The 24,511-nt window shown below is 38.6% G+C and overlaps 1 protein-coding gene and 1 long non-coding RNA gene across 5 annotated transcripts in view; one reads left to right on the forward strand and one right to left on the reverse strand.

Moving 5' to 3' along the window:
* LOC147846549 (uncharacterized) overlaps positions 1–24,511 on the reverse strand; it is a 1,651,758-nt gene that overhangs the window by 796,726 nt on the left and 830,521 nt on the right. The window contains exon 2 of the long non-coding RNA XR_015479083.1: positions 11,106–11,439. This is a non-coding gene — a long non-coding RNA (uncharacterized LOC147846549). The remainder of the gene's footprint in view (positions 1–11,105; positions 11,440–24,511) is intronic.
* The window catches only part of ranbp3b (RAN binding protein 3b), a 60,388-nt gene that overhangs the window by 3,975 nt on the left and 31,902 nt on the right, over positions 1–24,511 (forward strand). For 3 of the 4 annotated variants that reach the window (XR_015477599.1, NM_200690.1, XM_087238987.1), the window contains 4 exon segments: positions 12,373–12,428; positions 18,370–18,406; positions 22,481–22,567; positions 22,684–22,755. Coding sequence is in view for 3 of the 4 variants with exons in the window: in NM_200690.1 (NP_956984.1) it covers positions 12,373–12,428; positions 18,370–18,406; positions 22,481–22,567; positions 22,684–22,755 (252 nt within the window). In the remaining variant the exon portion in view is untranslated. 4 annotated transcript variants of the gene reach the window in all.

Here is a 24,511-nt window from a genome sequence, read left to right on the forward strand (position 1 = left end):
GCTTGAAGGTAAACAAACAATGGCTTATCATAAGCATGTCATCGATGATTATTTACACAGTTGGCATTAAGAAGAACATATAAACATGATCTGAATAACTTCTAGCAGCTAAATATGTCTGGAAAAATATTCAAAGGCTTTTATTCTCACAAACCGCGCGGACTTAAACGCGTCTGACTGTTGTGATTGGCTAAAGCAGATGTCACACGTCAGCACGTTCTAGACGTGCACGCGCTTATTACGGCAATCTTCCTTCTGCATTCACACAGCGCAGCATTCCGGCAAATTGCCGGTAATGTTACAACTTCTCTTTCCGGAAAATAGCCATAACGAATTTACCGGTATTTTCAAAAAGGACCTGTTCACACATTTCCGGAAAGGTCTGTATATGTGAAAGGGGCTTTTATCTTCTGATTAAATGACAGGTTGTAATGCTGCCGCCTTTTTCTTAAAAAGATACAGTGGAAGTAAAGGACTGAACATGGAAACTGTAAAGCCTAATTTAACCCAATGTGTGAAGTTGTGGACGTATAGCAGGAGCAAATACAAGCACCAGATATGTGTCTAATATAAAATAATATATTTAATCTATTTTTCTTTTTCCTCTTAAATACCGATCATTTCATGCGCTTTGCTCCTCTCTCTGTGTATTATGCTGCCTGATCTGTCTGGTTTTCAACTAGGTCCGCTAAATGACGTCATGGGGGCAGGTACTTTCATTTTCACTGCTACAGTCCCTCACTTCAACTCGTTTTCAAACCTAAAGATCGGCGCGGTTTTTTACATGGCAGGCTTTACGTCCTTCATACATGTTGAGATAGAGTTTATCGACTTAATGAGGGAATGTCTTGACAATCCACAAAGACATGCAACAAGTAAAATCCTATATGACTTTACGCTTTAACAGGCAGTCAAGCAGGTCGCACAGATGACAGTTTAAACTATCACACACCAAACGCGCACATTTGCATGATATTTAACTTGAAACTAATCAGATGGCGCTCTGTGGGCCGGCTGAAATATGAATGCTTCGTGAATCGTGGCTGGGCGGCGCCGGTGTGTGTATAGAAACCTGTTTAGAATTCTAAAATCCATGGCGCTGCGTGTGCGTGGTGCTGCGTGACGCGTCGCTGAGAGGCGCTTCTGGTGTGCTTCCTGCTTCATACAGAGAGTGAACCAAAACGCATTGGTGCCATTATAATGTATTAAATATATATTTGTTTTAAATCACGATTTCTCGATTTGATTCAAAATTAAATTGTCTTAAAACGTAAATTCGAATTAATCTAAAAAATCGGAAAAATCGCCCAGCCCTAATATATATATAACGGTTCACAAAAATCTCGGTTCGGTTCGATATGACACAGTGGTGTCACGGTTCGGTATGTTTTCGATACAGCAATAAATGAAAGAAGCCAAAGGATTTCTCTGATTTGAGTTTTTAATGTATTAAATTAACATCATAAAAGTATGATCTTGTTTTTTTAAACAGTGACAGCTATACTTCTGGGGTTTCTTGTTAGCAGCAAATAAAGCAAATCCTTTTTTATACTCAAAACCAAAAAGCTTCCTATAAAAAAAAGAAATATAATATTGTAGTAGTTAAACAAATAAAAAGAAAATAACTATTTAGTTTTTATATGGAACTCAGTTTTAATCAATTTTTAAGTTTTTATTTTTATTTTCAGAAAGATGAGTTTCTTTTCCTCAGACAGCACAGATCTGCTTGATTTGACGTTCACCTGCCATTTTAGTGGATCTGAAAGCAGGAATTATCTGACTGAAATGGGCTTATGAAGGAATAATTTAACCGGGCTCTATTACATTTAACATTTTCTTGAAACCCAATATTTCCACTACCAATTAAGGTCACTCATATGCACAGCTATAAATGTGCCAATCGCCTCGGTGATTTGTTTTGCCCTGTTCAAATCTGTAGGAATTGCCTGTCTGAATGCTGTTCTAGTTACTGATTCCGTGATGTCAGTGTAAACAAGTTGATTTGCTTAAACATTACCGCTAAAATAGCTTACTGTCATATTCAATTCAATTCAGCTTTATTTGTATAGCGCTTTTACAATGTAGATTGTTTCAAAGCAGCTTCACATAAATGGTCATAGTAACTGGAACAGTGTAGTTCAGGTTTTAGTGTTTCAGTTCAGTTTAGCTCAGTTTAGTGTGATTTAAATCATTATTGAGAGTTCAAACTCTGAAGAGCAAATTCATCGATGCGTAGCTCTACCAATCCTGAACCATGCGAGCCAGTGGCGACAGCGGAGAGGGAAAAAAAACTTCACCTGATAGGAGTGAAGAAAAAAAACCTTGAGAGAACCAGACTCAGTTGGGCACGACCATTTAAATTTCTCCGCTGGCCAAAAGTCTTATGCAGAGCTTCAGTCACCGCAGTGGAGGCTGGAAGCTGGCCTCAGCAAAGACTCGTAGATATTGCTTTTTTCCACCACTCTCTTGGTGGCGGTGATGGTGCGCAACATATCTGAAGAGCGGTGGGGGTGAGTTTTGCCCAACGTACCTGAAGAGCTGGGAGGGATGCGGTGGAGAGGGCTGTGCGACGTATTTAAGGACCGGGGGGAGACGTGCGATTTCCAGAAGATTATCATTAGTTTGAGGTAGAGCTGCACGATTCTGGCTAAAATGAGAATTGCAATTTTTTTTTTGCTTAATAAAAAAAATCACGATTTTCTCACGATTCTGTAGATGTAAAATAAAGGTTAATATGAGTGGGTTATTATTATTGTTATTCCTTAAACATGTGGTAAAACAGCAATAGGCTTTGTGTAGCTGTACTGTTGGTTAAAAATTTAATTTTGTATAGATTTGGAATGGTGGACTTGAACAGACTTGAGATTTGTCCTGGTCATTAATGCTGATGATCATTCTGATGTTGAATTGTTGTGTTTGAGACATATGCTTACAATCTGTCATTTTCTGCTTAAAATCTGTCACTGATGTGATTTTCGTGAATGCAGAAGACTAGGTGGGTATTTTTGCATTTCGGCGGGTTTTGGATACTTTTTGGGCTGGAATCAGTCAGCTGCATCTGGCAACCCTGTGCACGCTTTCGGTTTCATTTTCACTGCTAAATACGGTTCACTTCCCGCGAGGATCCCAAACGATGAATGTTATTGAATGTTAATGTTGAACTGTATGTTATTTACAACTTTATTACCTGTTATTCACAGCTTATGCAGGTTCTGTTCACTAAAGTAGACTTCATTAAGAGAAGCGCGTGCGCCCGCCTTCTCTGTGGTAACAGCTGACGGTCAGCTCACGTCACGTGTGATTTTGCGGTCGCAAATACATTACATGAAGACAGAAATAACATTTTTGGGGTGAATTATATCTTATACATACAGCATGTGTCAATGTTGCTGTGAAGACTTGTGTGACTGCCTTGCTTCTCTTCTGTCCTTGAAAATATCATTGGCTGAATTGTAAAAAAGCTGAATTAAGATCGTGTGTATGGTCGAATCGAGTTTGTAATCTTTTTTCGATTAATGGTGCAGCCCTATGTGGATAAATTTCTGTCTGTGAAGCAAGTATTCACTGAGATTCCAGTGTGTTTGTTGACCACCAAACTGTCGTAAAAGCACCAAACTGGTCCAAGCTCTTCCCCTAGAGCAGGGGTGTCAAACTCAATTCCTGGAGGGCCGAAGTCCTGCACAGTTTAGTTTCAACCCTGCTCCAACACACTTACCTTTAGGTTTCAAACAAGCCTGAAGGACTCAATTAGTTTGATCAGGTGTGTTTAATTAGGGTTGGAACTAAACTGTGCAGAGCTGCGGCCCTTTTGGAACTGAGTTTGACACCTGTGCCCTAGAGCAGGGGTTCCCAAACTTTTCAGCCCGCGACCCCCAAAATAAAAATGCCAGTGACTCGCGACCCCCAATATCCTCTGAGGTGGTTATAAATACAGAAACCTTGCATGCAATGACGCAGACACACCAATTAAAATTGTGTCAGTGCTTTAAATGTGCCAGAAAGTATAACCTGATGTTATAAAATCAAAATGCATCTGACGCTATTGCTGCTTTTAAAATAATTTAATTACCCCAGGGGTCGCAATCCAATAGAACTAGTAACTATAAGCTACTATAGTAACTATATAGTATATAGTAACTATAAACGACTATTTTTGTTTTCAGTATAGTTATGGATATAATATGTTAATTCTTATGGTTTAATAAAAATAAATAGATTTTTGGAAATCACCAGGCGACCCCCCCCCTTCATTGCCCTGCGACCCCTTGGGGGGTCCCGACCCCCACTTTGAGAACCACTGCCCTAGAGAAACATCAGTCTATAGCAGGGGTGCCCAAACTCGTTCCTGGAGGGCAGGTGTCCTGCATATTTTAGTTCTAACGCCAAATGACTACACCTGAACCAGCTAATCAAGCTTTTCCTAGCTATACTTGAAACTTCCTGTCAGGTTTGCTGAAGGAAGTTTGAGCTAAACTATGCAGGACACCGGCCCTCCAGGACCGACCTTGGACACCCCTGGTCTACAGCGATCGATGATTGGCTACTATACTAGTAGGCGGGGCTTCACTCGCCATGTAGACCGTTACACTTTTTTCACCCTTCAAAACATGGTTACTTACTGAGAGGCAGAAAGTGCTGTACAATTACATAATCTATCGGCCTAATTTTGACATCGTACCGATAATGATAACAATAAAAGTAGCAATAATCATCCGATAAAGATATGGCCACTGATATATTGTGCATCCCTATCTTTAGTCATAGTCCCCGTTTACACTGCCAGTTAAATGTGACCCAATTCTGATTTTTTGCTCATGTGACACAGATCGGATCTGTTCTATGACCATGTAAACACGAAAAAACCCCTGCGTGCATTCGGATATTCAGAGATCGGTTTCAGGCCTCCTTCATATGTGGAAATAAATCAGATACAGATCAGATATGTGACTATGCGACTGTCATGTAAACAGGCAGATCGGATTTATTGAGGCATTCTGCTCTGTACATCATTAAACTTGCGACAATGTGGTGCTTCTCCGCGGTTTAATGACAGAAAGAAGAGCGTGTGTGGAGATGCCGACGCGGTAAACAACATCAGAGGAAACACAGAGGAGGAAAGAGGTCAGTCGCCACAATTTGCTCCCACCAGACCTGAGATCTCTCTCGTACCCACAAATTCCTCTGAACGGCCCTTTCCCTCCTCCGCCTCAAAATCAATTTAAAGTTGGGCGAACTTAACGTTGTAACTTTTGTTTTTTCGCTATTAATACACGCACTGCGGGCTACACATAGAACAACTTTATTCTCTCCAACACCAGTGAGCACACAGACAAAGGCTACATCTTTAACAACACACACACACACACACACACACACACACACACACACACACACACACACACACACATCAGGGCCATACCATTACATAAACTGCATGGGGGTAAATTTGGAATAAATCATTCACTGCTTATACTACACTTCACATATTTCGCAGAGCTAAAAACAAGACAATTTCTTCCATCGTGGCTAGTGTGGCACAGATGCTAGAACCCATCTTTATGCATGTGCGACATCGTAAATTGTATGGAAAGTGTAAACGCATGAATTGGAAATGGGCCACAATTAAAACACCGTGTAAACAGACAGGCAAACAAATCAGATATAGGCAACAAATCGGAATTGGGCATCAAGACCTGACTGTTTAAACGGGGCCAGAGTGAAGCGTGTGATTCACTGCATTACGTGCTTAATTATATATTGTTAGCTTTTTTAATTTGTCAGAATGAAAATCTGTAACTTGCTATTGACTAAAGGGTATGTTTAAGAGGAGTTTTGTCGAAGATGTAGTTGTGTACTTGGAGATTTGCTTTGGATGCAGTTAGTCAGCTTACAGTCTGTCCTCAAATAAACCCTTTTAGGAAATGACCTATTTTGTGAATGATTATCTTGGATGTTTGTGTGTGATGTAGGGAAACTTGGATCCATCTGAACTGTAATACTGGTCAACCGGAGATGAGTTGTTTTCTTGCTTTCTGCATTTAAAACACAAACTTATCATAGATTTCCTACTAATGCCCTTTTTTTAACTGTCAGTATATTCAGTTTTTCCTTTATTACCCCCACATCAACTATATGTCAAATCCAGTTCCTGGAGGGCTGCAGCTCTGCACAGTTTAGTTCTAACTCTAATTAAGCAAACTTACCGGTAAGTTTCAAGCAAGCCTAAAGGTCTCAATTAGTTTGATTAGGTGTGTTTAATTAGGGTTGAAGTTAAACCTGCGGGAACTAGATTTGACACCTGTTAAATTCTAGGCCATAGTGTAGGGCTGCAAAATATATCCTTCACTTTGCAGGATATGCATTGTTGAGTCTGTATTACAAAGATTTTGACTAAAGATTTTAAACGGTAGGGTTTTGGCGATGTTGACCAATTTAGCATCGTACGATGTCTTATATGAAACATCGTGATGGACGATAGCATCGTCGTCATAGGCGGACGTGAATTAATTATTCATAAATAATTAATTAATTCATAAAGAATTAATTATTTGTAGCCTATTGTTTCAACTACCTGACCCTCATGGTCTTTGTTTTACTTATAAACAAATCATCAATAAATAAAGATATAAGTTACACACAAATTACCACCTGTCATCCACTTTTTCTGCGGGACTGTGTCGTTATATTGACGTCCACAAACTTGGTCGGTAAAAAAGGTGCCCGACCAACAGTATCTGAGGTTTTCACTAAAATTACTCAGTACTGCAAGTGAAAGAATGAAGCAGTGTACTGATGCTGTGACATGTTACCTGATAGATTCAAAAGACTGAAGAGTTGTTAGAGACAACTATAGTGAGATGCGATCCAGCGGTACATCCTTGATAAACTGTCCGACGAGCACTGCTTTCTAAAGCTCAGATGAGCGCATGACAGTGCGTGTGTGTGTGTGTGTGTGTGTGTGTGTGTGTGGTCACGTGATGTGCACTTTCAGTGGACGGAGGGCTGTTCAGAAATGCTAGGTAAAACACTGCGTGGATGTGGATCATTTTCGTTATAAAATGCTTTTTTAAACTAGCATGTATTAAGGCTGATTTATACTTCTGCGTCAAACACCGGCGTATGCTACGGCGCTGACGCATAGCCCTTCGCCGTGGCCATCGGAGTCACTGACGTGCACCTCTCAAAAAATGTAACTACATGTCGCAACGACGCGTAGTGTAAGCTCTGTGATTGGTCGGCTTGGTAGCGCTGACGAGTCTGGGCGGGACCGAGAGCCGTGCGAGCGATTGTTTACAAGTGTGGAGTCCCGTGAAGGAGCTCTGGATGGAAAGTTTTGTTTTGTGTTTACCTCATAGTTAAAGTTGTTGCACGTCCGCTGGTTCCTGCCTCAAAATAAGCGAGTTTGAGCCACTTGTACATCCCGGAAGTGTTCAGGAAATGCAAAAAAGTAGCAAAGAAACTCGACACAGAGGAACATTTACACCTCACTGCCAACTAGCGTTTCGGAAGTGTTAATGCAGACCAACAGAGACAGCGCGCAGAAGTATAAATGCACAACCACGCGCGTTGCCTGCGCCGTGGGTTACGCTGGTCACCTGACGCAGAAGTATAAATCAGGCTTTAGTGTAAACAGGGCCTTAGGCCGTACTCACACTAGGTACAGTTGCCTCGAACCGGGCCAAAGCACGCTTGTCCCCCCTCCCGTCTCCCTCGACGGCCATATCACACCATATCGGGCCTCGGCACGCTTACATCATCACTACTGCTCTGTTCTGTGAGAAGCGCTTTCTATGGCAAGCCTTTTTAGCATTTAAATCTTTGTTCTGACTCCATAAATATATTTAGAGATATCTCTAATTATATTTTGACTAGTCATAATTATAATTCCACTACTCAGAATGACAATTAGAGATATCTGCAATTACAATTGTACTAGGTCGAAATCTGATTGGAGATATCTGCAAATATATTATGAGTCATTATTATAGTCATATTCCTCCATTGACGTCCATTGAAAAATATTTGCAGATATCTCTAAATGAGTTTTGACTAGTCACAATTGTAATTAGAGATATCTCCAAATGAATTTTGACTATATAGACTTATACTATATTGAGATATCTCTAATTACGGTTGTGACTATATTTAGAGATATCTGCTAATATTTTTCAATGGAAGTCAATGGAGGAATATGACTAGTCAGTCATAATATATTTGCAGATATCTCCAATCTGACTAGTCAAATTATAATTATGACTAGTAAAAATATAATTAGAGATATCTCTAAATATATTTATGGATAGTCAGAACAAGGTTTAAATGCTAAAACGGCTTGCCATACGCTCACACCCAGTAGCACAGTGGAGATTTCTCTAGTTATACCGTTTCAGTCGTTTGATATCCAGTGACATGCAGTCAAATATTTCACCAAACAGTTTTTAGGGATGCGGTGACACGCAGTCAGATATTTCGCCGAACAGATCCGCCACTTTTGACGCTCATAAACGATCATAAAGCTCTCGTGCTGCAGGAATGAGGAGGTCTGCTGAAGGCGCGCAGCTGACGTGCTGTGAGGGGTTTGCGTCTTTAATAAACTACGGCAGTTTGCGATCACTGAACAGTAAGAATGATTAATAAATTCTTATGAAACAACCCCAAAAGTCACGTATCGCTTTCAGTTTCGGGCTTTGGCGCGTTTTACAAAGCCCAAGTGATCTGCGCTCTGGCACACCTCTTCCAACCGGGCCAGGGCCGGCCAAGTGAACCGTGCTTGAGCCCGAGCACAGTACAGATGGCATAGTGTGAGTAGGCCCTAAGTGTGTATTTTTCACAAGCAGGTTTGCAACGGGGGCGGGGCGGAGGATCGGCGATGCTGGCTCAGCATCGTGTTGTCTGTCAGCCATCGGTGATGGATGATGGCATCGTCTATCGGCCCAACCCTATTTCACAGCCTTACTTAAAGAAGAACAAAATCTAAACTTTTTGTCTCTTTTTGACATAAATTCTATTGGATACAATCCAAGAATACAGAGTTTGAAATTAGGGCTGGGTGGTATAACGAGTTCTGGGAATATGATTCCCCAACGCGATGTGGGATTATCCAATATTGTTCATATCGATATGGTTTGAGGCCTAACGTGAGCATTCTGCGCAAAACGGACCACTCCAAGGTAGCACGCGAGCTCCACTTGCACAAACGTGAATGAGTCCATGAGTCATAGTCATACAAAAGATTTGTTTAAAATGAACGAATCATTCAAGAACGACCCATCAATACACGCGACATGGAGGAGCGTGCAGTGCCCGTGTTATATCAAAATCTGACTCCCCCACACGTGCACGTGTCACACAGCGCCTGCAGCTGTCCCAGCAGTTTATCAGAAACCTCTTATCGATCATTTCTTCCCCAATTGAATGCAAGAATGAACATAGAAGCCTTGTCAAATTGACAAGCAGCATCTGAATGTGTTTAAAAGAATTAAAAACGCCAAAATGGGAGGAATTTATATCGCATTTAGAAAGTGAAACCACCTCATATTCACTGATTATATGTTCAGTATTCATTACACGACGGTCTCTTCTTTACATTTACGTTATAATACATTTAGCTCGACGTTCTGTTATTATGACTGTTTACATTTAAATGCTTAACCAGCATTTCATCACAGTACTCTGACACAGTACTTCTTCTCGTATCTATTTGTTTTCATCTCTATTTAATATTTAGTAAAAAGAGTTTGGTCAAAACAAAAGAAAAAGTGTAGGATTTTTTACAGTGAGTGAAAGACTTCTATTTAGTTATCTTTGATATGTGCACTGTTTAATAATTGTGCACAATACATGTAAATGTGTAACTAAAAAAACATATACAGCTGATTTACTTGTTGTTTATAAATCACACAACTGTGGTGTACAGGATTTCTAAAAACTAGGGCCAGATGGAATCTGCGGACGTTTTTTGCTGTTTCTGCAGAGAATTTTGGTAAAAGTCTGGATTTCTGCTGAATTATTTTTGGAGTATCATAACTAAAACCTTAATATATGAAATAAAAAATAATATCTTTTATTTAATGTTTAAAATCCAAATCCATTTAGATTCACTTTATTTATTAAATAAAGCAAGTTTGTCTTATAGCACATCTTGTAAAAGACAGAAAATAATACTGTACAAACTGCATTGTACATAAATCAGATGAACATTTTCACATTAGTCAATAATATCACTGAAATGAATAAAAAAAAAACTGAATAAAATATAGATTTACACACATTTACTCAAGTAAATAAACAGAATTAATGATGGGCTGAAAATCTGCGGAATTCTGCGCGCGCAGATTCCGGCTCGGCCTACTTATTACAACACTGTAATTGTAACTAGGGTTGTAACAATATACCGGTATGACGGTCTACCACGATTTGAATGTGCACGATTATCATACCATGAACAATTGCATATCAACGGTTTTAACCCTTAAAGACCGAGACAGCCGCCCGCGGCTAAAAATAAGTATTGCTCTTAAGTGTTTAATAACTTTTGATCCGCTGATCCGATTCATACAATTCAAAGATTGGCATAAAGAAGAGAATCTCAGCTGTCTCCAGTGCTGTATCACATAACATTCGCGGACTTTCAGAGGCTCCGGAATCAGTGCGGTTACGTCATCAACATTTGACAACGCTGATTTGACAAAGAAACGCTCGTCACTGTGTCTCCGGACAAATCAGACATGATACATTGATGCATTGTCCCTCCTCCATGCCCAGATTGGTTCAAACTCGCTATATCACAACCAATAAGCATAGGTTTCGCTTTTGTTTGTGGACCAAGCTTTTTGAACAACACGGAATGAGAGAAAGGCATACATTTATGTGCGGCTAAATAAAACGCCAAAAAAAAAGTTTTGCATGAAATAATTCTTATACTAAGTACTTTTGCATGCACAGCAGCACAGAAACATGACAAAACAGTGACACAGCAAAGACGAACTGCTGCTCTTGCTGTTTTCAAAAGACGCAAATGAAGGTGCAGCTGTTTATCTGCATTGCAAACAACCATTTCCAAATCCATTTCCACAGACAACCATATCCATGCTGGCACATAAAACCTAAGGATGTTCCATATTGAATCTAGTTTCGTTATGTAACTATTTATAGTATAGTAAATATTTATATCTATTTTTTTACTGAGGATTTGCACCATGTTTATTTGGACTTTATTTGGACTTTGACACATTATTTATTATTTTCTTATTTTTATTTGTTCATTGTAAGTGGTGTTGTTTATAGTAACTAAAAATATATTATTTGGAAAAAGTCAAATTTGCTTCACTGTTCTATTATTTTGTAACATTTGTAACATACCGTATACCGCGAAACCGTCAAACCGTGGTATTGTTTTAGACGATTATCATACCGTGAAAAATTCATACCGTTACAACCCTAATTGTAACATAAAATACTGTGTTTAATATTTACATTCAATGTGGTTCTTTTGTATTCCACAATACTTTTTGTTGTGTTTCTATTTCAGTGTGTTTCTTTTTTATGTAGCTCTGTTTTGTATGGTTCTGTTTACTTTGTTATTTGCACAACAGCAATGTAGATCTGAGTATAGTGTTAAGCAGGCAAAAAAAACTGTATTGTATTTATCAAAGATTTGGTTTAAAATTCGAAATGTTGTGCAACAGTTTGAAGCAGGAGAAAAACCTTGATTTTATTTATCAAAGATTTTGTGCAGCTGTTTTTTTGTAAACAGGGAGGGAAACCCCTGTGTTTTGAATTATATTTTGCTTAAAAATGTTTATTAAAGTTTTAATTAAGGCTTTAACTCTCAAGTAACCATTTAGGGGAAAATATCGGATATATATTGTATACCATCATTCCTCCTAAAAATACCGGGATATGAACTTTTGCCCTTATCGCCCAGCCCTATTTCACATTCAGAGAAATCTTGATATGAAATTTGTCTGACATGCCTCAAATAACTTTAGTATACAAAATGTATACAATTTAATAATGTTCTTGGGGCGGCATGGTGGCTTAGTGGTTGTCACTGTTGCCTTGCTGTAAGGTTGCTGGTTCAAGACCAGCGGGGTCAGTTGGCATTTCTGTATGGAGTTTGCTTGTTCTCCCTGTGTTGGATTGGATTTTATGAACTAAATTAGTCGTAGTGTACTAGTGTGTGTGTATGAATGTGAGAGTGTATGAGTGTTTTCCAATACTAAGTTGTGGCTGTAAGGGCAACCGCTACGTAAAACATGCTGGAATAGTTGGCGGTTCATTCCACTGTGGCAACCCCTGAAATAGAGACTAAGCCGAAGAATAATGAATGAATGAATGAACTAATATTTTTTGTTTTTGTCTGTTCAACAGAGAAGCCTGCCATTGCTCCTCCAGTGTTTGTGTTTCAGAAGGACAAAGCACAGAAGGTATGTTTGCCCTGATTGGCAAATAAGTAATTATTTTAAAAATAATTTACTAAAAAAACAAAAATTTATATCATGCCTCCAAACCAATATGGTTTTCATCTTGCAACATAAATGTTAAAGGAGACTTTTTTTATGTAAAAGTCACTTGTGTAAGGGGTTTAAACAGTTGTGTGGCAACAGTTTGTGAATAATAGCAGCATGGTAAAAATTTATTAATTTTGTTATTTATAATCGCACAGATAAAAACAGTTTGCATAAACCATTTGATTGACATTCTCTCTTTGTACGTGTCATCAGAGGGGAAAACCCCGCCCACTAGTGACAATCTCTCCCTCGTTAGCAGAGAACATTAGTCCTGTTTTGAATCGGCTATTATGCTGACACATAGGCATTTGTAGCTCCGCCTTCTTTTCAAAAGAGCACAATCTCATTTGAATTTAAAGCAACAGTCACCAAAGGCTGCATTTACACTACAGATCTTGATGGTCAATTCCGATTTTGTCCCAGTCTAATTTTATTGATAACCTGCACACTTTATCTTTTAAAAGCGACTCATATCTGATCTGCATTTACACTGCACACGGCAAAGGTGCAATGACCAGGAAAAAAAGAGGGGGCGCTGACTGACAGCTTATAATAAGAGCACTCTTTTCTCAGTTCCTATATTCAATCTGTTTGCAGGGTCTCTTTTTTTATTCTTTTTGACAAGCTGTTTTACTATAGTTTATGACAGAAAATTGTAGTTTGTTTGGCCATCTTCTTTTAAGTGTTACGAATTAATAAAAAAATCCTTAATCAAAAAGCAGTTTAACCAAAATATAACAAGATAACAGGGATTAAAAATATAATCCCTGGTGTCCCCGCTCTCTCTCCCCAAAATATAAACCCAAAAACACAACCACTGAGAATTAACAAGAAAATATGATTTATTTACAGAAAATACAGAGCAAAAATAACATTGGGAGGAGTTCAGCCAAAATAAATGACAATTAGCCAAGCAAACTAAATCAGAGTAAGCTTCCCTGGAACATCCTTGGAACACAGGAGAAAACGAAAATAATAAATTGAAGGCACCAAACCTCCCTACCATGTCTCCTTGCCAGACAGGGAGACAGAAAACAGGGCTTCTCAGGTTAGAATATACAACTTCTCATTGGCATCTTACAAAAGCCTTATAAGAGACATCAGCAACAAAAACTCATTGTGATATCACTTGATCACTAATATCTCCACAGAGAATAACGAATGAGGAATCAAGAGAGAGAGGGAAGCCTCTGAATCCATGCTCTCAGAGGTGTTAAATACAGCCGCTGCCGCCAATCCTAGCTCCAATTACAATCCGGCGTAATTCGCTGCACCTGCGTATAATTTGAAATGAGAGAGAGAGAGAGAGAGAAAAACACCACACAAACACTACACCACGACAACTACTCGTAACACCTCCCCACCAAAAAGATGCCCACCTAACTCAAACTTCAACTTCAGCACCATAAACTCTGGACAGCGCATCTGCAACCACACTTGGCAAACCTTTCTTATGCCATAAACCCAAATTAAATTGCTGGACTTTCAAAGACCATCGCATTAATCGCTGGTTTGAATTGCGCATTCTATCCAAAAAAAACAAGAGGATTATGATCAGTGTACACACGAATTGGTAACAAACTTCCACCCAAGAAACCACAAAATGTTACAACACCTTTTTAAACCAGTAGGTATTTAAATGTCATGTCCATGGCGTGATTTATGCCGTGATGTATGCAACAGTTTTATAATAGTTTATATTAATTATGTGGTGGATGTTGCTCTCGCGGGCGATGCAGTGGCGCAGTAGGTACTGCTGTCGCCTTACAGCACGAAGGTTGCTGGGTCGCTGGTTCGAGCCTCTGCTCAGTTGGCGTTTCTGTATGGAGTTTGCATGTTCTCCCTGATTTCATGTGGGTTTTCTCCGGGTGCTCCGGTTTCCCCCACAGTCCAAAGACATGCGGTACAGGTGAATTGGGTTGGCTAAATTGTATGAGTGTGTGTGTGAATGTGTGTGTGGATGTTTCCCAGACATGGGTTGCGGCTGGAAGGGCATTTGCTGCGTAAAAACTTGCTGGATAAGTTGGCGGTTCATTCCGCTGTGGCGACCCCGGATTAATAAACAGACTAAGCCGACAAGAAAATAAATACATGTTTCTCTCTCTTTCTCTCTCTTTCTCTCTATTTCTCTCTCTCTCTCTCTCTCTCTCTCTCTCTCTTTCTCTCTCTCTCTCTCTCTCTAACATGCTTAAATACTTGTTACCCAACAATACATTTTTTTTGTCCTTGTGTATGAGATTTAAGGTTTGCGACTCTGCTAAAGTCTGTTCTGAAATAAAAGCGTCAGACGACAGACTTGACTTCATTCACTATGGTCTTTTATGACGCACAACTCACATTGACAGATGAAAATCCGATCTACCTGCTTAAGCTAGATTTATTCTTTCGCCTGGCGCCACATCGCGCACCTCCACTGACTGCGCGTGCACTTTGCGAAATGGACAAGGCTTTTATACTTGTCGCATTCGGCGGTGTGATATTCTTTAAAACGACAGGGTGTAACTTACCGTAAAATCAGACGGATAAATAGAGAAGTAGGAAGTTTTTAGAACTGCGTCATGTCATATTATTATCATTCAATATTGTTTAACTAATTATTTTTATTATTTTTTAAAATTATTTGAATGATTATAAGGGTTTTTATAACCGTTCAAGACTTTTTTTAACCATCAAACTTTAATGCATCACTTGCTTTTGTTCATATCTCGGACAGTTTTACCTGTTAAAGTTTATTTAAAATATTAATAACAAGAGAAAAGGGGTCGCTCTACAAATATATATTTTTTATTATGGCAAGAATAAAAGCAAAAAAAGAACACTTACTAAAAATACAGATTTTTTTAGATTTAGCCCGCTCCACATTTTACACATGTCTGTCTGGCTAGTTTCTGTCCTATACTAATGGTAAAAAGACAATAATGGTCCAACATTCCTGACCATTATCACCAATAAAGTCTAGAGAAATAGGCCATCAGTATATAGTAAACCGATTTACAAGGTTTAAATATCCCTTCCCAGTTATCAACGAAATAATTCTGTGAATTTATTATAGTTTTTAAATATTAAATTGTTTTAAATTCAAAATTGCAATATATAAATCTGTGTTAAATCTATAAATGGTAAAAAAAAACACATTCTGTAATTGTGTACCTGGGTCTCCACTTTTGCCATGGCCTCTTTTGTTTTTAACAAACTTATCCCTCAGGTTTTTCCCAAACCTCTTAACAAAAAGTTTCTCCTTTCCCACGGCTGTTGCAATTTCTAGCGAAGAATCATTGCTCATTAGGTTATCTCTATGATCATAGATCATAACGATGTCTGTACAGTCGTTCTGTTTTAGACAAAATCTTTTCAGAGTGTTTCATATTCAACTCAAATCAGTTGCGGAGCTGCACACACTGTCCGCTCGAGTCCCAAAGCGAACATCCACAAATTCCACGATGATGTCACATTTGCTGCGCTCACTCAAGCTAACAAGTGGTTGTGTCGAGTATAAACCAGACTTTACTCTGCAGACATAAGGGTACAGATCCGATTCATATCAGATAAATTTCCACATATGAACAAGGCCTCATTCTGATTTGAGTAAATCAGAGTCCATGTGAATTTTTTTTTTTTTTTTTTTTGCTTACATGTACACAGGCCATATCCGATATGTGCTACATGGGAGAAATCAATCAGAATAGTCACCTGAACCATGCAGTGTAAATGCAGCCAAAATGGCACTATTAGGATCAAAGCCTAAAAGGGACGGTTTCTAAGAGCTATAAAACGCTATCTGTGTGGTAGAGCTGCATGATTCTGGCTAAAACGAGAATCGCAATTTTTTTGCTTAAAATAAAGATCACGAGTTTCTCACGATTCTGTAGATGTAAAATAAAGGTATGGTAAAAACAAACACATGGCACAACCTCGATAATAATATTATGTGTAGGTCTACTGGTTTCTATAAATAATTCTATTCTATATTAATCTATTCTTCAATGTCAATGTCACTGAGCAACCTGTGTAGAACAATAAAAAGACTCGTGCAGCCGCCTTTTCTTGTCTCCTGAACTTGAAAATATGATTGGCAGAATCGTAGAAATGCTGGATTAAGATTGTCTAGGGCAGGGGTCAGCAACCCGCGGCTCTAGAGCCGCATGCGGCTCTTTAGCGCTGCCCTTGTGGCTCCCTGGAGCTTTTTCAAAAATTTTGAAAATGGAAAAAGATGGGGGAGTTTAATATATTTTTTCAGTTTTAATATGATTTCTATAGGAGGACAAACATTTTTTACGTTTTCAAATGCTGTAAAAGTGTGTAGAATTAATATTTAATTTCAACATTTCTGTCAACGAAGATTTGCGTCATAGCCTGCGACACACGTTTCTATCAGCAGGGCGGGATGCCAGGCAGGAGGCTGTTGTAAACAAACCGGAAGATAATAAAGCATGGAAAACCGTTCACAGATGGTGACTACATGAAGGAGTCATTCAACATTAGAACACCTATTTGCAGAATTCAAAAACAAAATCAAGATAATACAAAAAATTAAAGATATACCTCTCTCCTCTAAGACAGTGAAGGAAAGGGCTATTAAAATGGCAGGTAACATCACCGATCAGCAAACCAAGGACATTAATTCAGTGCCAGCATACTAAATTGCCTGTGATGTGACCGATATTCAATGCGCTTTTATGCAGGTATGTGAACTCTGATGGGCCGCAAGAAGAAATGATCAAATTATACCACTGAAAGACCAGAGGCTGTGCTAAAGTGTTTAGATGACAACGAAATAAACACCAACCACCTTATTTCAGTGGCTATTTAGTCATGAAGGCTCATTATGTATTTATAGCCATCTTACTATTTTTTTTAGTAGGCTAATATAGCTAATATAGAGACATACAGCATGTGTTTCCTTCATTATAAGGCTTATATAAGGCTTTACATTTTTTGCGGCTCCAGACATATTTGTTTTTTGTTTTTTTTGGTCCAATATGGCTCTTTCAACATGTTGGGTTGCCGACCCCTGGTCTAGGGGGCTGAATCGAGATCGCGATCTTTTAACGATTAACTGTGCAGCTCTACTGTGTGGTATTTTGAGCTGAAACTTCATATACACACTCTAGGGACATTAGCGACTTATTTTACACCTTGTTCAAAATCGCATGAAACGTCCCCTTTAAGGTTAAGCAAGATTTCAATTGTTCACTTACACATGTAGAGTCCAGACTTGCTTAAAAATGCAGCAGCACCGAAAGGCACTCGCGTCCACCATTATCTCAACCAACAGGAAGTCCTGTTTCAAACTCGAGCTGTTTTTTTTGAGCAAATGTAGCTATAATGGGCTGCTCAAACAAACAGTTGCATTTCCATTTTGGTGGATGAGAGATGAATTGCTGCAGCTTTGAGTTTGTACTTCCCCCAACTAAGCAAAGCCTCTTTCCATAATAACCTGAGGATGTTATGATGGAAGGCACTTACTTGGAAATATTTAATTTAGCTTTGAGTTTTATTGCAATAACAAAGAAGACATTATTCAATAAACACTCAGGCGAGGCTTGAAATGAGGACTAAATTTCAGCATTGGCGAGTAAATTCAGCAGGTTTGGCTGGCGGTGAGATGATTTTCAGCTGCAGACTGACTAACAAATATACAAATCACACTCAAAACGTGATTTCCCCGAAGTATTTCGAGCAAATTCAACAAACTTGGCATTTCAAACTGGACCGTTTTGGCCCCGGGGAGAAATTATTCAAAAACAGGCCTGCTTGATATGTTGTTTTCCACTGTGTACTGTGTTTCCCTGTGATGTAGTCCAGCTTTGTGAGACCAAATAATAGTTTTATTTACATTTTTTTTATCATCTTGCAGAGATCCGCTGATGGGTCGAGTGCAGAGGACGGAGACGGTGAGTTTGACAAGACTTTGTTCATATTTTTAGGACGCACCAACACCGTTTTGTCAGTAAATATTCTGGACAATACATGATTGACGCATTCCACCAAGCGGTCTACTCAATGCATGTTTTGTTATATGTATGACCATTATGCTCATGTCCCACATTTATTTACAGCATTTTTTAAGACGTGTGTCAAGTTTCATCTTTTAAACACATTATTGGTCATCAATGTCAAAGCAGGGAACCAATCAGAAGAACTCAGAGGCGGGGCAAACCTTGGAAGCTTTTGTGTATAGAGTGGAGAAACCATGACTTCACCTTGTAGGCTAATCCCTATAGGATTTTCCCATAGGCTTTTCGAGGACTGCAAATAATGAGCTTTGGCCCCGTTTACACTAGTGCGTTTTAGTTTGAAAACGCATAAGTTTTGCTACGGTTACGCCATCCGTCCACACTACGCCGGAGTTCTCGAGCGGCGAAAACGGAGCTTTTTGAAAACGCTGGAGAGGCCGTTTTCATTCTAAAACGCTGCTGCTCCGTCTCAGTGTGGATGGGGAAAGACGGAGACATCTGAAAACGGAGGCGGGGCTGCCGACGTTCGCCTATCTGATTGGGGCTTTTCCTCAATATTAAGTAGCCCACACACAGTTCAGTCTCGCATCCTCTTCTTGTAAGTTAAGACTTCGCAAGTTTGATCAAGGCTGCAGTCTCCCCCTTCTCAGTTTGATATGGAAAACATACCGAGGACACGGGTAAATCTTCAAAGGGAACAGTGTACTTTATAACTTCATTCACATCACCTTGGCTACGTTGTTTCACTTTCTCAACAATAAAATGTAAACATGATTTAAGGAACTGCCTATTTTCTTTTTAATATTAGCAACTTAACAAACAGCAGAAATGTTGAGGCGTCGTGCTGCATATATGAGCGTCATCTTCACTGTGTGGATATTTATAACAAAACGGAGCCAATAACAACTGTCTCCTTTCAATTTCAGTGAAAATACGAAACGCACCCTCTCTTTTGCTGAATATCAGTTTTAATAATCGATAATTATAAAAGTATAACATACAATAAGTTTATACATTGTAGGAAATAAAGGCAAGCGATCAGTCAATGTACGTGGATTAATCATTAACTTATCTTTGCGCTTAACCAAAACATGTTACCCGTGAACAAGTAACTTAATAGATTCCAATGACCAAAGTCAGGGAATTGGCCTATGTCGTTAGATAAAGACAACAACATGATTGAAATATCACGTTTAATAAATATAGTGAGATTAGATCCAGCGGGAGATGCGTGATGAGCAGTCCGACAAGCAGAGCTCTCATCTGGGTAGAAATGTTGGAGCGCTTGCCCGAGAGTGTGTGTGTGGTCACGTGATGTGCGTTTTCAGCGTTTTGGTGTGGACGGAGAGCTGTTCAGAAACGCTGGGTAAAACGCGAGTGTGGACGCGGATCGTTTTCATTCTACAACGCCGTTTTAAAACTAAAACGCACTAGTGTAAACGGGGCCTTAGTGTTCAAACACAGGTCATTACACTTACATGTTTTGTCCAACTGGATCATCCTCCCAAGAAAATAAAATCTTTTAGGAATTTTGGATCTTAACTGCAAACGCAAGAACTGAAAAGCTAACATTAGGCTACAACATTAAGCAGTTCATGGTTCTGCTCCAGGTTTCATTTTATTGGTGTTTAACAAGACAATACATCAAAGTATAAAATACAACAGTGATTCTCAAAGTGGGGGTCGGGACCCCCCGAGGGGTCGCGGGACAATGAAGGGGGGGTCGCCTGGTGATTTCTAAATATCTATTTATTTTTATTAAACCATAAGAATTACCATTTTAATCCATACCCTACTAAAAATAGTCGTTTACAGTTACTATGTACACTACTGTATATAGTTACTATAGTAGCTTATAGTTACTAGTTCTATTGGATTGCGACCCCTCAGGTAATTACATTATATTAAAGACTCAGCAATAGCGTCAGATGAAGCAGATTGATTTTATAATACTAGGTTAAAGTTTCTGGCACATTTACAGCACTGACATACATTAAAAAAATATAACGAAGAATAGACTTGGGTTTATTGGTGTGTGTGTGTGCGCCCCATTGCATGCAAGGTTTCTGTATTTATAACCACTTCAGAGGATTTTGGGGGTCGCAAGTTACTGGCATTGTTATTTTGGGGGTCGCAAGCTGAAAAGTTTGGGAACCCCTGCAATACAGCATAGGAAAAATTACAGATTGACTATTCACCCCTTCCTTTAGCCCTACGTCTTCAAGCTAATGAGAATTGGGACACCCCTACCCCTTGGCGTGCATGCGCAAAACGAGGGGTAGGGGTAAGGGGAAGGGCTAAGGGGTAGAATTGGGATTGGGCTTAAGTTACCTTTCTTGTAGAATGGTGCTTTAAATAAAGAACTTTGTTGACCTGATTGTTCGTTATTAATTGACAAGTAGGTATTGCCTATATGGATAACATTTTTTTTTAAACCGCTTTAAATTGCTATGCGGTCAAAAAAATGGGTGCACTGAACTTTTGTTCTAAAGCACTTTAGAAAAAAAAAAAAATTGGCGCACTAGCAGGGCTCAAAATTAACTTTTTTTACTTGGTAGCACCGGTGCTCCCAACTTGAAATATTTAGGAGCACCAAAAAAAATTTAGGAGCACCAGAAAAAATTTAGGAGCACCCACCAAAAATGAATGAGCACAGCTGCAAATTGTTTTTTAAGGGATTAATTGTATTTTAAAACAACATTAACAGGACTGACAAAAACTAGAAACAACTATCTAACTAATGCTGCGAAGACATTGATATTTGTGTGCAATAATTCCAAAATGAATGTCTAATAATTAGGCTATAGAATATTAATGATGATAAAAAATGACAATAATAGTTACAATGAGATCCTTTTCTCATTATAATGCTGCCTTGAATGTGCATGAACGTAGGTTATCTGCTATAAAAAGTCTGTTACTTTATGAAAAATAAATGTATAGTTTGCATCAAACAAAAATGAAGCATTGCAGTAAGAAATATTGATTTTGTACTGCTGTTTTTATATGCAAGTCAATTTAATAAATAATATTTCTGCTACAAAACAAACAAAAGATTATAATAAATCATTCAATTCAATGATGAAAGCTGCAAAGCAGTCATCAGTAAATAAATAAAAAAATAATATACACCTCAAACAAGAATAGACAAAAGAAAGTAAGTAAAGTCTCACTTCTATCACTCTTTAAAAGTTTTGGTTTCAGGTTGTGTCAATTTAAAGGTTCAGTCTGAGCTGATCTTCATTTTTCTGTGTTAGTGGAAAAGCTGGCGAGTCAGCCGACCCAATTTATGAGCAGGCAGAGCAGGATTCTTGTGCTAACCATCGGCGCAATACCGGTCTTTGTTATGAGCCGCAGTTTCAGTGTAAACTTAGTAAAGGCGAGCTTCTTTGGCGATGATATGTACAGTATTAGATTTGACTTTTAGCGGACATTTGCGCTGAACACGCACTGAATGCAACGCATGGAGATTCGGGCACCTTCTCCAAGAAGCGCGTACTCGATTGATCTCAGCTGGCGGATCATTATTCACCACGTGACGTGTCATGATCGCTTTCATCTGCGCCTCAACTTTAGGTGGGTTTTGCAAACCTGTGTGCTTTAGGTTTTTACTCTTCAGCCGTTTGCATTTCCCGTGGTCATAAAAGCTCCTTCCCTGTCATCTGACAGCGGAATACCGTGAGTGAATGACAGCTAATATGAACCAATATAGCGGCAGGGAAGAGCGATTCAGCACGTTTTTACAAAAAATCAAAACAGGTCGCACTACAACCATTATTTGCAGTCGCACTAATGCTCCCAGATATATCATGAGGTCGCATAGATAAATTTTCGGGCGCATATGCGACCAAAATGGTCGCAATTTCGAGCCCTGACTAGTGCAACCAATGCAAAATTTGGTCTAGAGCCCTAAATGCAAAGGGCTAATTCGCATTGAGTATTCTCATCAGTTTGTTTTGCATTTTAGGCCCTCAAGTCTTTCTGATGTTTTGATTTAATTGTGTTGTCCAGATTCAGACCGGGATGATGGCGAATATTGTCCTCCAGTAAAGAGAGAGCGGACCTCATCTTTGACCCAGTTCCCACCGTCACATTCAGGTGAATATCTGCAGGCAATTTACTCTTCACTCCTTATTATTTGTTTAAAGTGTACTAAAAGTGTTGCAGTTCCATCTGATCCTCTTATATTGCTTGCTTTCTCTTTCATCCTGCAGTTCCCAAGAATAATATCTTTATGCCCTCAAGTTTATGCCAGTCGCCAACTGGTAATTCAGACTCTGAGCCAGGTAAGCAGTCAGTCTTTTGTTGACTCTTTAAGTAATTATTTTTGTTCTCACTAATAGCAAAATATAGTTCAAAATGGCAACAAGATCACTTGGCACATATATACATATATACACACATACATACATACATACATACATACATATATATATATATATATATATATATATATGTATATATATATATGTATATATATATATATATATATATATATATATATATATGTATATATATGTATATATATGTATATATATATATATATATATATATGTATATATATATATGTATATATATATATATATATATATATATATGTATATATATATGTATATATATATATATATATATATATATATATGTATGTATATATATATGTATGTATATATATATATATATATATGTGTGTGTGTGTATATATATATATATATATATATATGTATATGTGTATATATATATATGTATATGTGTATATATATATATATATATATATATATATATATATATATATATATATATATATATATATATATATGTGTATATATATATATGTATATATGTGCCAAGTGTGCCAAGGTTGGACATGCTGTGCGTTCGGAGATGCTCTTCTGCAGTCCTCGCTTGTTGCGAGTGCTTATTTGAGTTACTGTTGCTTTTCTATCAGCTGGAACCAGTCTGGCCATTCTCCTCTGACCTCTGGCATCAAAAGGCATTTGTGCCCACAGAACTGACCATTCTCAACAGACCATTCTCTGTAAACCCTAGAGATGGTTGTGCGTGAAAATCCTAGTAGATTAGCAGTTTCTGAAATACTCAGACCAGCCCTTCTGGCACCCACATTCTTGCACCAACAACCATGCTTCATTCAAAGTCACTTAAATCACCTTTCTTCCCCATTCTAATGCTCGGTTTGAACTGCAGCACATCATCTTGACCATGTTTACATGCCTAAATGCATTGAGTAGCTGCCATGTGATTGGCTGGTTGGAAATGTGTGTTAACGAGCAGTTGAACAGGTGTACCTAATAAAGTGGCCAGTGAGTATAAAGATTCATTTCTGCTTATTTAGCCTGTCACTAGATGCTTCTTTTCACTATACACGGTCAGACATGTGTAATTCATAGGTTTCTCTGACTGTACACAGTTTTGTCATGTTTGACAGTCTAAGGCTTTGTTTACGCCACACACATTTCATTTGGTTTTCAGATCTAACCTTTAGGATTGACTGTCCGCACTGTCATTTTTCTCATGTGGCTGTGGTTTGTATTGAGCTTGTAAACATCAGACCCCCCCACCCCCCTCCCCCCCAACATGTGGACTAAAATAAAATAGACAAATTTGAGTTGGATGCATCAAACCGCCTGGATTTTCTGCCAAAGATGTGTAGTTTATGTCTGGTCATAAAATATTTTCCCCCTATTAATGGGATGCATTATAATGAAGTCATTTTGAGGTCTCATACTTTCCGGAAAATAAGTCATACCAGGTTAGAATTGTCAGTGGAACACAGCTGCTGTGCTCGGGCATCCAGGTTAATCATGAACAACTGCGCATGCGCTAGTTGCACTATAGCGGTCTGATTATGTTTCAATCAAGGTTTATATGCATCAAATACATAACATCTGTGCCAAACATTTCAACTGAAGAACATATTAACAATAATACAACCGTATAGCCGAATTAAATGTATGCATTGGCATGTTACAGCCCTAATGAATATGATTATGTGAAACTCCATATAGATACATATAGCAATGATTT

The sequence above is a fragment of the Danio rerio genome, chromosome 2 (genome assembly GCF_052040795.2).
Source record: "Danio rerio strain M-AB ecotype USA chromosome 2, GRCz13ab, whole genome shotgun sequence".
Taxonomy (NCBI): Eukaryota; Metazoa; Chordata; class Actinopteri; order Cypriniformes; family Danionidae; genus Danio; species Danio rerio.